Genomic DNA, 13,692 nt, shown 5'->3' on the forward strand with positions numbered 1-13,692 from the left:
TTCCCTGCAGTGAAGCAGCATTCACATCCTGACAATCTCTCGATCTAAATCCCAAGGATGTAAAATCAGCGTTTTGTAGGGTGGACAAGGGCAGAAGTTTCCCTGTCAAAGAACACCCCAGAACATCTCTGTGGCAGGACATGGGGTTGCACTGCTCAAAAAGTAGGGGAAAAAATGGGTAGAGAAAGCTGTTTGAATAGATTTATGAGGAAGGGGAAAATGATAAAGTCACAGATTTCATTGGCCATGCTGCTGTGATAGTGTGCTTACTCCAAAGATGGTACAACTAGAAGAAGGAGGACAAAAATACAGAATCAAATAATGAAAAAGGAAGAAATTATCAATTAGATGCTCCAAACACAGTCACAAACTACAGCAGTATTTTCACTGAAAAAAGAAATATGCAGACTCACAGCAGTACAACCCCTACACATAGAACCATTAGGGTTACTGTGTTTGGAATAAGCAGTCAGAAAGACAGGGAACTTAAGCATCACAATTTTTTTTTTCTTCCTAGTCTTTTTTTTAAATAGTTGAATTTAGTAATAATACGTCTTTAAAACATTGTGTATAGGTTAACTTTTCCAATTTACCTCCAATTGCCGCTACTATAAAGTTATCTGCGAAATAGCAGTGATAAAACAAAACCCACAAAATACAGTACTTAATACAAGTTAATAGGTAGTAACATGCTAAGCACCTCAACTCATTCCGGACAACTAATGTTGTTGGGATCCTAAAAGAGATCAAGATGTGAGGAATGGAGCTATATATTCTCTGCATTTTGAGGAATTTCAACATTAAACTCAATGCGCTTCAGTGGCAAAGTAAAGCAAGGCAAGTCCAGATTAATAAAGTTGATCAGTTTATTTACTGTTAAGGATTATGCATCTGTCTGGAATATTTTGTGATGCATCAACAAAGCATAAATGTATCTTTATTTTATGACAAAGAGAAAGCCAAGGTTTGATACTCATCAGGTACAACCTCAAGTAGAATCAATGTTCATCTGCAATTTCAAAAAACAATGAATCTGAGCATTTTCTGTCAAAGTATGGGCTCAGTTTTCTTATGTAGAATTGTGCTTTTTCCTTTATGTTTAGGATGACCAAACACCACTGCACATTTCTGCTCGACTGGGAAAAGCAGATATAGTACAGCAGCTGCTACAGCAAGGAGCATCTCCAAATGCGGCTACAACGTCTGGCTATACGCCCCTGCATCTTTCTGCTCGAGAAGGGCATGAAGATGTAGCTTCTGTTCTTTTGGATCACGGTGCATCTTTGGCTATCATTACCAAGGTAAGGGAATTGCAAAGTGATAGCTTCAGTAGTAAAATGCATTCGTAAGAAGTGCTTCTTTTGAGTTAAATATGGCTAGCATCATAAACCTACACAGTGATATACATGAGCTGCATGTTGTTAAAAGAGTACAAAGCTTCACATTCTTACCTCAGTTTGATGTATAACACATCCTAGTGGTCAGCCATGCATTTGCTTGGAATGAAAGGAATGCAGGGCAGAAATTCCTGGTAGGAGTTGATAAACTCTTGCCCAGCATTGTCCTTGGGTCTTTGGTGGTGTGAAGAAAGGAACTGGCTCTTCCCTTTTTACAGTCATTTTAATGCAGATGGGGCGTTTCCTTGCAAAAGAGATCCTTCAGACCTGCCAGGGCAGTTGGGAAGCTGCAGACTTGCTGCCTGGACTTGGGACTTTCTAAGGGGTTGGATAGAAATAATATCCTTGTAGGTCAGAGGCAAACTTTGAATGCCTCTGATGTCTAGGCACTTTGGGAAAAGAGTGCTAGTGGATATTATGTAATTGATTTCTCTTACAGAAAGGATTTACTCCTCTACATGTGGCTGCAAAATACGGGAAAATTGAGGTAGCGAACCTCTTGCTTCAGAAGAACGCATCTCCTGATGCTTCTGGAAAGGTAAGACAGAAGAGGTCACTGCCACTTGCACAGCACACATAATGTTCTAGTAATATCCTTCTACCATTGCATGCACTAATATCCACACCCTGGGTTTCACTGGAATAGGCTTCTTGTAATATTCCAGCCCCTGTTGGGTCTGTCAGGAGTCTGCAATCTCTTTAACAAAAGTGACTTTTATTATCATTAATTGACAACAAAATTGTTATGCTCTCTCTGTATCCATCCAGGGGAACAGAGACAAGCCATTCCTCTACCTTCCTGCCCAGACTATTTATAGTCCTTATCGGAGTACTCAAGCAGCTGGCTCTGCTCCCCCAGGTCCCGTGACAGGGGGCAAAGCCCGGTAGGACCTCAAGCTTTTTAAAACGGCCCAGCTCAGAGTTTTACAGATCCAAGGGAAGGTTTACTTTATCCACTGCAGAAAAAGAAAACATTGCCGAGGTTTTGACCTCAGGGTCAAAATTCCTTACTTGCTCTGTCCTGGGGGCAGCACAGATGTGTGTTTCTCTGTTCACCTTCCCTGGGAAAAGTAAAAAGGGGTTTCACAGCTCAGTAAAGATTTTTAAATCCCTGTTTTGTTTTTTGATTCAAAATTTAACAAAGACTCCTGATACATGAATGAATAACAAATGTATTTTTTCACCTATCTGCTCTAATTTTCCAAACTCCTAAATTTTCCCTGAAGATCTGTAACAGCACTTGTTTGTTCTGCATGTGTTTTTAGAGCGGTTTAACACCACTGCATGTAGCTGCACACTACGATAATCAAAAAGTGGCACTCCTGCTGTTGGACCAGGGAGCTTCACCTCACGCATCTGCCAAGGTACAAGTACTAGCCACTCTGGGGATCAATACCTAGGCCTTTTGCCACTTATTTCCTATCTACCTCTGCTCTTTCTAGAATGTGTGTGCTTGCAATTACAGGGCACCCAGTTACTGTATCAATGTCTCACAACCAAATTTCTGTAAGTTGCTAGAATGATTCTGCAAGTGAATAAAATAGTTGTTTTACAAAGAAAAAAAAAAGCAAGCATAGGTATAGAAAAAATCTGAAATACTTAATTTCATTGAAGTTCAGTCTCAGTGAGTAGTAAGTCTTGCTTTCACTTGTCTAATCTCCTTAATACCTCAAAGCCATCTTAACATCTGTTCAGGGCTTGGAGTGCTTTGCTACACAGGGGTAGTAATGCTCATGTATTGTGCCAGAGGAAGTGTGAAAAGTTTCTCAGTATAACATACAGTATTATTAATGTGCTTCATGGTATTTACACCTCAGTGTAAGGGCACTGTTGAGAAAATAAAACCAGTCACAGCTCTGCTTGGTTTGTAGTATACTGTAGGCAAGACAACACAGTGTAAGATTTCAAGGGATGTGAAGGAATTTGTACTTAAATGCATAACAATTTGATCAACGGACAAATTTAGAGAAGCTTAAAGTCTCTATTTTCTGTGGATCCCAGTTTTAAATACTGGCCAATTGTTGGACAGCAGTGATAAATAAAAAAGGGTGGAAAGCTATGTAGGATCAGGTGGGGTGCATTGTAAATACCCCATCTGAAACAACCCAGATACATTCCTAAAATCACCATGAGGAAACACTGTGTAAAGGGAGAGCTAGTGGAGCAGCTAGTTTCGTACACAGACGGCTCTCCTTGATTGCATTCCTCTCACACATGACTGAGTACAGCCATAATAGAGGAGCCCTTCTGCATGGCTAAAGAGGAGGACAGTCTGTCATACATGGTAGGTCCCCAAGCTTATGGTGCAAAAGAGAGGAAAGTTAAACAAACATGGACAGCCAGCAGCAACGGCACAGTCTAAAATCAATAATGCCAATAGTGGCAGTCTGCCAGAGCAATGTCCCAGGAGATGAACTGGAGTGATCTCTGGTCTTTTACTGTTGCAACACAGCACTCTTAAATGTCACTGTGGAGAAGGAAGGACCTTCTGAAAGGGACGAGAAGACATTGACCTGGTTTTCATGGAAAGAAACTGCCAGAGGAAGCTATACATCATGTAGGGGCAGGGATTGCAGCTCCCGATGCCAGGGGCTTGGGAAGCCCAAACCAAGGTGGAAACCCTATAGACTACAATATAATATTACACAAACCCATGTGTCAGGTCACGTTAGCTTCCCTGTCTGTTAGGGAAGAAAAAAAATAAATAGTTTTGACACTGCCACTTTGTGTCTTCAGTGCGAGCTGTAAACTTCCTAAAAGAAAGCATTTGTTACTATTCTGTAGCAAGTGAGCCACAGCAACACACTGAGCAGAGCATCAGTACTAAATAAAATTAATGGCAGCATGTTTGTTGCTGTAGGCATTCACAGTGCAGTCATCTGAAAGAAGATGTTGGTTTACAGCAGATGATTTCCTATTCCTTCTGTAAATGTGGTCTAATAAAAAAATGTGTTACATCAAAGTTCTCATCATTAGCTCCACAATTAGTTTCATCGGCATTTGTTTTCTCTGTGATGTTCCTCTGTTTAATGCTCATCTTAGGAGTAGCTTGTTAGCTAGGCCTTGAAGAAGAATCAGTGAAAGGGGATGAGAAGTGGCCAAGTACAAGTACAGCACTGTGATACAAACAGTTATTCAGATGAACCATTCATTCTTACAGACTAAAACAAGGCTTGTGCCCAATTTTAATTGGGCATTCATTGCCTTGCAATGTTTCCCTTCCTTCCCCTCCATCACCACAAACCTCAGTCTTTTTCTCTGTCCTTCCATCTTTAACCTTTTTCCGTTTTTACCTCTTTACCATGGCAGCCAGAATAACCCAATACTCGCCCTCCAAACTTCTCTGTTCCTTTCTGCATTTATTTGTAGTGACAGAACACAGCCCTTATTAAGAGAAGGTACAGTCTGAGACTGAGATGAATTTTAGTTTTTGTTTTTCATCTCTTTTTGCCTTTTCTTGGCAACCTGCTGTTTTCCATTCCACTGAAAGCAAACTATGACCGTTTCTGAAGAAAAGGCTTGAAACTGCATTTGTTATCTTACAAAATACACATGAGTTCCATTTAAATTATACAGGGTTTAGCATATATGCAGGATTTAACACAACTAACAAGTGCTCATGTGGTAATGGCTGTTCTACACATCAGTCTTGTGCAGGAAGTCTGAGAGAGGGGATTGTTTTTCCTGATATGTTTTATCTTCAAAGTGAACATTAAGTGATTGTATGCTTCCCTCGTTAGCCGTGGCACTGCACTACATTTCCTGGGTGTCATTTTGGCAGCGTTGCAGCCTGCTTTGCTGAGGTGCCGAACACTCTGACCCCACTTATTTGGTGCATATTGTACTTTGAACAAAGAGCATGAGCTGTGTCATGCTGACTGCCCTGAAATATCTTAGTATCTAAGGCCTAAACCAAATCTGAAATGAATTTTGAAGGTTTCAGAGACTTTTCCATATGGAGTTAGTGCTGTGCAGCTCTCACTTCCAGATTACTACTGATGCAATCTTGCACTCATTGGTGTACCCCTGTGTATTTATTCTTTGCTCCTACCTGCATCACCCTCCATCTGTTATGTCCAGCCCTGGTGCCCTGTGAGGTACAGGGAGGATACAAGCCAGGTAAATGCTTTGTACATTTAGATTTTATTGGACCGTGTAATCTGAAATGCTCATGGTAATTATGATACTGTATGAAATGGTTTATGCAGCTAAGGTCTTGCGCCCTCCCACCCCTTCTTCCTTAGTCACATGCATACATGTTCATGTTTACTGTTTGCTTCAAAATGAGGGCTAATACATACCTGAAAGATAGAAAGTTCTTGATTAAACAGGTATTGCAATTTGTATCCAAAATCCTGTCATGCTTTGGTTAGTGTTTTGGTATGTGCGTTCTAATCGTTTATATATATTCTTCTATTTTCTGTCAAATCCATTCTCTTTCAAAAGTAGAAAATTTTATCATGCAGTTTCATGCAGTTTCTGTTCATGGTAGTGGACTTGATGGGCTCATGTATTGGAAGGAAAAAAAGGAATGCAAGACTAAAGTGATATGTTTTAATTTTCTCTTGACCTGAACCAAGAGTCTCAGTAAGGTTAGAGTACATGCTGCAAGGAAGGCTATATTTCATATACATAATGCTTTCATTCATACTGAGAGATAGGAAAACAAAAAGCAAAACAGCAACAAAAAAAAACAAAACAGCTGTTCTGAGTTATGTACATGCATCCTGCTCTTCTCTTTGTTGAAGATTGTATCACATTGTTTAATGAGTAGCTTGCAATGAAATGCTTTCTGTTGACAGAATGGCTATACGCCACTACACATAGCTGCCAAGAAAAACCAAATGGACATAGCAACTACACTGTTGGAATACGGTGCTGATGCCAATGCTGTAACCAGACAGGGTATTGCCCCTGTACATCTGGCCTCTCAGGACGGCCACGTGGACATGGTGTCGTTACTTCTTTCTAGAAATGCTAATGTAAATCTCAGCAACAAGGTAAGTGTTTCCCCTGCTTGGTGCTAAGACAATAAACATAGCAACATGACATTTGAATGCACATCATCATTTCTTCTAGCAAAGAGAGCAGTTTGCAGCAAACATCCATGTCACATTGGATAAACTGTATTTTGTAGTACCTAAGTTTTGATGATGGCTAGTACCACGTGCTGCAGAGGAATTTATAAATCCATCTCCTTTCCTTCCATATCATGCTAGTCTGCCACCGGAGAAAATGTCTTCTTCACCCTAATGGTTAGCGGGGTAGGAGTGTGTCTTTTAGGATCCTCTAGATATACGCCTCCCCATTAAGCAATGGTAACAACTAACTTGTTGATTTTTAATGGGGTAGTAACAGTGAGGTTGTCTGAGATTTTGTTCATTAATGTAAGTGATTTTTCCTCCCCAGGGGTTGTTCCTCAGAGCATGGTGACTTTCAGTGTAATTTCTCCAGGGGGCATGAAAAAGAAGCTAGTAGATTTTAGTTTCTGTATATATGACTTTATAGGCTATTAAGTCTGCTCTATGGTAATGTTTCTAGCAGATCCGTAGCCTTAATTCTTTAAATGCCCCTCTAGCCATCCGAGATACTGTAAAGTGCAGTTTCAGTGTGGATTTATGTGGGTAACATAGAAGGGCAAGAGACAATTTTTTTCATGGAGAGCGTTTCTTGTTCTCAGCAGGGAGAAGGACTCTGTGTCCTCTGAGGCTGTGGGTGGTGCTGCACAGGGCTGCTCTGTTTTCCCATTTCTAACTTTAAAGCTTAATTATTTTTGGTCCCTCCTTCAGGTAGTTTCTCTTGCAGTTGTTGATTTGCCCTTGTCTTAATCAAGCAAATACTGTTGTGCAGTGCTGAATACACCTTGTATTCCCATAGTGCAATTTGCCGTGGGCACATTCTACATTACATTGGCTAGCTTGGTTTTGCTACTGAGGCTAATACGGAGAGCACAATTACTGTTGCTTGGCATTTTGATTCAGCCCCACTAGACATTAATTATCTGCAACATCCTTCAATCTGTTACTGCTCAGTTACAGTCTCTCGTTTCTCATTATACAGATAACAGCACCTTTTGAAAATAGTTCTCCTCTACTCACGTAGGGATACACATTTCCTCTGAGCTCAGCACCTACATTTGAAGCCAGATATTTAAAGCACGCCAACTTCTGAGTTTTGCCATGAGAGTAAAAGGTCATTTGTTTTCTTCAGGGTCCACAGGACAGTTGGGAGCTAAGTACTCAGAGCCCCAGCTTGGGCACTGAGCACTTAGTAAACATTTTTAGAAGGTTTGGCCCATAATATCCAGGTCTCATTAGGTAATTTGCAGTTGGTTACTTTTACATGTTTATGCAGTGTGACCCACCTAAGTTGTGTTGTCATCAGCATTGCCTGTTCAAGAGCAGTGCAGTTACTGCTATTGGTAAGGAATCCACACTGCAAGATGTAGGGGACAGCTATGCAGTTCTGTGGAGATGAATTTGGGTTTAAGGGTAGGAAACTACTATCAGTAAAAGGTAAAGTTAAAATCTGAGTGAATATTGGTACTAGAAAACTTATACAAGTCTGAACAATCATTCAATATTTCTTTTAAAATCTTTCTTACTCTGAGGAAGTGAGCTCCCTAGGAGGGGGAAAAAATACTGTGTTTTTTTTTTCTTCAAGTGCCGTAATATAATTTGGTATCCCACATTTAACGTTGCATGAAGAATTGTTCCTTGTGTAAAAGAACCATTATGTTCCTGGTTTTTAAATTTTAGTTTCTTGCAATTCAACAGATGTAATCAGATAACACAATACACAGCTTGTAAGTGAAGGTAGAGTTTTTCATTTATTTATTTAATTTCAGTAAGACTTTTTGAATCTTACTTATAGTTGATTTTGTGTTTAATATTCACGTGCCACCTCTGAAGATTGTTACCTATTGCTCCTAATTTACAGAGCGGGCTGACACCACTCCATCTGGCTGCTCAGGAGGACAGAGTCAATGTAGCAGAGGTTCTTGTTAACCAAGGAGCTGCTGTTGATTCACAGACAAAGGTACGAACACGATTATCGATATGTATTGTTTTCTTTCAGGGAAACAAGAGCCTGTAGACCGGTCTAGTAATCAGTTTCAGGGTGAAAATGAAATAACAGCAGTGAAATTGCTATAGAATATATTTTGAACACTGAAGACCTTTAAGCTTGAGTGTTTAGTGTTATGCTCAGTCTTTGAGCTATAAGCTTATTTCTTTCTTCTGTGCCAAATATTTAGATCAGCATAGCTGTATCCTACTATTTTACTGAAGGTAAGTGGGATTGATCTGTATTTTTATGTAAGGAAACTTTCAGAAAAGCTCTCTACAAAGAGTCATGTACTCTTTTACCATATGCATACTCTCGTCTGCTTTTGGTAGTTCTTACATGTTGCACATACTTCCCGCCAGCTGACAGTAGAAACCAAGCACAGGAGAACTGTTATATAAAATATCTTTCTTTACAGAAAGAAAAGCAATGAAAATGCAAAGTAGGCATTTCTGGTTATTAAGTGATTAATAGTTTTTCCGGTGACTTAAGACAATTTATGAAATGAAGTAGTCTTTTACTGAGCTGTTACTAAATACCCATCCATAGGCACAATTCTGCAAGTACAGCCATTGTTCATTTGTAAAGACTTACCCCTACTCTTAGAGCTTGAATCAGCCTTCAAGACTGCCTCAATTTCTAAACCATATTGTTTTGCAAAGCATGGTGGATTGGGCTGTTTTATAATATGGGTACATTTAGGAAGCAGACATTTTCTTGTATCCCAAAGTGAGACTTGGCCAGTGTTCTCCTGATGTACACATTAACCTGTTAGTTTCTAGGTAAATATTGCTCTATTCTGTCTTCAAAAATAGTATTAGGGATGAACCAAATAGCTCTTTAGGACAAATTCGATTTTTTTTATTGCTGTTACCTAACATGAAATACAGATACATGATGGTGGTCCATTTCAAACTTACTTGCCTAAAAATACTTTTGTCTAAAGTAAATATTTGGACTCTTAAATAAGAGACTTGACTTTCCAGGGTGTGTGGGGATGGATTTTGGGATTCCAAGCAATAACTACTCCCACTTCATGGCATTGGTTTGAGTGTGATGTCTGTGGCCTAATTCCAAGAGCCTGCTTAGAAATTATTTTATAACTGAGGGTACATACAGTGCTCAGAATTTAAAGATTCCCTCAGTGTTCGTTACACCTAGATTCTTCACGCGTTGTCGGTATCTAGTAGATGATCATTAGGTGGATAAGAAATCAGTTGTGATCAAGTGCTTGAACAGTAGTTGATCAAATCAACTAAAATTAACTCAGTCTCACAGTTTGATCTGCAGATTGTAGAGAGTTGTGCAGCTTTCGCAACTTGTAGCAGCTTTCACAACTCCGTTACGTGTGTGTGCTGAGTTAACTGCTGTGCTTGCATCCCAGAAATATCCCCGTGTGTCAGACTGTCCAGCAATATTAGCATTTTGTCGTCACACTGACATCTCAAAAAAGGCTGAATCCATCATCCTTTCTGTCTGCAGGTTGGTTGATTATAATCCATGGTAGAGGGAAAAGTCATTGGTACCTGGTTTTGTGTTGTGTAACTCTAGCTGTACCTTTACGTTAGGCTGTTGATTTCAATTACAGTATTCTGGCGTGAAAATTAAATAGTTCTGCTGAAATCCCAGGATTTTGACTGTCTTTATACTTTTGTAACATGTCTTCAGCCTCTGTTTTGCAGATGAATCAGTGTGGATTCTTACCAGCTGCTAGATCATCCAGCAGCAGATGAGATCTGTCCTGGTTCGTTCTTTGCATGATTTCCTCAAATGAATATGGTTGCCTCTCTGGAGAAAGGAAACCTTACCTGGTTTTGGTTTCTGTAAAATGACATTGCAGAACCTGCTCTTTTACTTTGGTCCAAGAGCTGAATCACTTCCTAATCTGTGAAGCTTGTCTGTTTGCCTTCTACTATTCCCTGTCCCACAAATAGTAAGTAGTCTAAGGAGACATTTACATCAACAGGTGCAGGCAGTCATGTGTCCCCTTTGCCTTCTCTCCAGCGTCCAAATCGTATCCAGTTCAGGACTAATGGCCTTTTAGTCACGTTAGCATGGTGCAGTGTGTGAGATGCTGTCACAGCTGAGAAGGAGGGCATGTTAGTTGGGTCTCAGGGCTTGGCAGTACGTCTGTGTGGTGGAGCGGGCACGAGACTCTGTAGAGATGCATGGGAAAAGGGCTTCAGTTTCCTCATTCAGAGGTCTCCTCTGGGTGGAGCTGAATTTCTTAATAGCATCTCTGAAAATTGAACTAGTTAGTAAGTAAAATCATGCACAAGTTTAAAGAAAAGTCGTATTTGACTGCAGCTTGAATCCTATCATCAGTAATTCACATCATTTAAAAAAAAAAAAAAGGAAGTTTGTTTGTGTTTTACCTTCCTTCTTCAGTTACGTATGTAACTAGTGCAAGTAAAGAACAGTTTACCAGTATACGCTTGTTTCCATGGGATTTCCCCATAGTTGTCAGGAAGTGGAGCAGGGATTGATAGATCAGGCGAAGTCCCCAGTGTACTTAAGCAGAATTGCTTTGCGGTGTAACAAATTGCATGTCTGGAAAAATGTGAATTATTAATGCTGTAGGCCTTCATGGTGAAGAACGCCTGCAATGGCTTTATCCTTCTGCCGACCATGCTAGCTGACCTCTGCTGTAGGGGACCGTCTGCTCCTTCGGAAGAAAGCATCCACATGCCTTGTAGGATTGCATTAGAGTGGGGTGAGCTTGACGCTTTTTCACTGGCTTCAGCAGGGTCCCATCTGCCAGGTTTGCAGTGGGTGAGCCCTGCAGTGCTGTCTCCAGACTCCACACAGTCAGCCACATGGAGGTCCTCTGTCAGATATCCACTCACTGTGGCCTGTGATAGTGGGCAAGTGACAATGCAGTGCCATGTATTTCTGCATGGGATAGTTTCTGGATAAACTGATGATCATCTTGAGTTCCTTATGATTAGCTGGCAAACTTTGAACTGCTGCAGCAAAGGAAAAAGTGTTATGGTTTAAGAACTGCCACGCCTTGACCTCTTGTTCTATGCAGGTGAGGTTTTAGATGACTGGCTTGTAATATAGCAGCTCTGTAGTTGCAGGCTCTCTTTCTGAGATGGATTAACTATGGAATTAAAATGTCTGGGAAATATAAAATGTCCGTGCATGCTGTCCCTAAGAACAGAGGCACTAGGGAGCAAGATCCAGCAACAGCTGAGTGGGCTGCAAAAGCACTGTTGCTATGCTTGTGTGTTTGCACAATGCCATCCAGCATATACAGTTCAGATTCATGACATCGGGCATAGAGTGGCAGAGCTGTGGCCATCTGTGCCTTAAGTATCAAAAAGTCAAGCCACACAGCTTAGTGGCATTGTATTAGGGATCTCTGTGTGCCACCAGCAGTGTCAACACTGACCTTTCATTTTCTTCTCTCCGTTTCGCATCCGTATGTTTTTGTTACCTCATTTATTGTAGGCTAGGTGAGTAGTCAATAGGTTTTTTTGCCTTTTTTTTTTCTTTGAATAGATTCTCTCATCATCGTGTTTCCAGGTTAGGTAAGTGTTGGTTGTGTCACTCCTGTACAATATCTGTCAATGAAGGGAGAACACAGTATCTCAGTAGGTCATTAAACTTGTTGGGTATGGACCAGTGAGCTATCATCTTCCACTTCTGGTACATGTTCTTTAATCATCATTTATATATAACTTACACTCCCTATGAAAACATCTAGAGTTTGCAGCTGTAACACATGGAAACACTTCTTATCCCTGCCTCAAGTTCAGAGAGCCACACACATGATTTGGGGTTATTTGGGGATGAAAAGGGAAGATTGGACAGAAACATATTTGGTACCTTCAAGCTATAGCAGGGAAGAAAAAAATGTAATACTACAGAAAATCTCTTGTGTGGGAGATTGGTCTGTATGATTAAGATCTGTTCTAGTTCTAAAACTTGAGAGCATTATACAAATTACTCTCAGTAACCATTGCAACTGTGGTTCTGACTTGGGGTGGTTTCCCTCTCAAGAAATTTTTTCCAGAACTTCGTGGTTCACCACTACAGGTGGTGAAGCTTTAGAGTCCTTCACATTTAAAAAGGTTTTAAAAAAATAATTAGTGTTTACAGGAGGCATGGTAGGGCCCTGCTACAAAGGCAGCAGTTTTTGTCAATTCTGACATTCTATTCAAGTGCCTGAATTTATGTTTGTAAGAGTATTTGATACTGAAGCTGCTATGTAGTATCATGCAAAAGCAAGGAAGTTAAAGCAAGGAGTGCTCATCTAACACATCATATTGGGAGTTAAAAATGAATTTGAAGCCCTGGTTGCAAGCAGATGTTCCTTCTGGTGATCATATTGAGTGCGTAAAAGCTATACTGGTACATGTGATGTTGGTTTTTGTTGCAGGGCTTATGTGCTGAGAGTTGGCACAAGTAAACACCATTTCATGGATCAGCAAGTCTCCACATGTTATTTTTCAACTCTTTTCCCTGTTGGATAATGTTATAGTAGGATACAGCATTAAGGTGATGGATTGGCCAAAGAAGCCCAATGGGAGAAGAGCGCTGGTTCAGTCAAGGATGAAGAGCAGATTCGGAGCGTTTATCTCTGTGCAGGTCATTTTAGCCAAGCAGTTGTTACTCTGCACTTGGGCCTCTGCCAGGGGAACTGATTGTCTCATAGTCCTTGGCTGACGACTGTCTGGCTGACAAAGCCATCATAAAACTGTGTTTGTTTCTAAAACTGTAATACTGGTAGGAGATAAGGGTGACTAAGAGGTCGTGATGTTGTTTTGCAGGTTGGGCTGGGCCTTTTATTTCAGATTTATTCAGCTCTGCCTGCTCTCTTCCAACAGGAACTCTGTACCAGCCTGAGTGCTACAGTGGCTTATAACTGTGATCTTATTTTTCAACTGGAATACCTAATTTTCAAGTGCAGAAGAAGATGGGAAGGAGCAGGGAGGGTGGGAAGTGCTGTCCAGAAGAATCCCTTTCACATAGAACAAATGCTCAGACATGGTATCTTCATAGTACATTATCTGTCTCTCCTTGGCTCTTAGTGCTCAGTTGTTACCCAGGCGTTTATGTGGAAATGTCTAGCCTAATAATCTGAGATAAAGAACCTTTGTAAGGTACTTCAATACATTAGGTCCCGATTCAGCAAAGCTGTGAAGTGTGTATGTACATACAGGTTTGTTTCATTGGATCAAGGCTGGATGCCTTTGTGATCTTTAGAACTAGAGCATTTTCAGGT

The 13,692-nt window shown here is 40.5% G+C and overlaps 1 protein-coding gene across 12 annotated transcripts in view; it reads left to right on the forward strand.

Moving 5' to 3' along the window:
• Positions 1 to 13,692, forward strand: part of ANK3 (ankyrin 3) — a 365,999-nt gene that overhangs the window by 263,344 nt on the left and 88,963 nt on the right. For all 12 annotated transcript variants that reach the window (XM_067000746.1, XM_067000749.1, XM_067000752.1 and 9 more), the window contains 5 exons: positions 1,104 to 1,301; positions 1,837 to 1,935; positions 2,663 to 2,761; positions 6,200 to 6,397; positions 8,337 to 8,435. In XM_067000746.1, the coding sequence (XP_066856847.1) occupies positions 1,104 to 1,301; positions 1,837 to 1,935; positions 2,663 to 2,761; positions 6,200 to 6,397; positions 8,337 to 8,435 (693 nt within the window). The remainder of the gene's footprint in view (positions 1 to 1,103; positions 1,302 to 1,836; positions 1,936 to 2,662; positions 2,762 to 6,199; positions 6,398 to 8,336; positions 8,436 to 13,692) is intronic.

The sequence above is a fragment of the Anser cygnoides genome, chromosome 7, assembly GCF_040182565.1.
Source record: "Anser cygnoides isolate HZ-2024a breed goose chromosome 7, Taihu_goose_T2T_genome, whole genome shotgun sequence".
In the NCBI taxonomy this organism is placed as follows: Eukaryota; Metazoa; Chordata; class Aves; order Anseriformes; family Anatidae; genus Anser; species Anser cygnoides.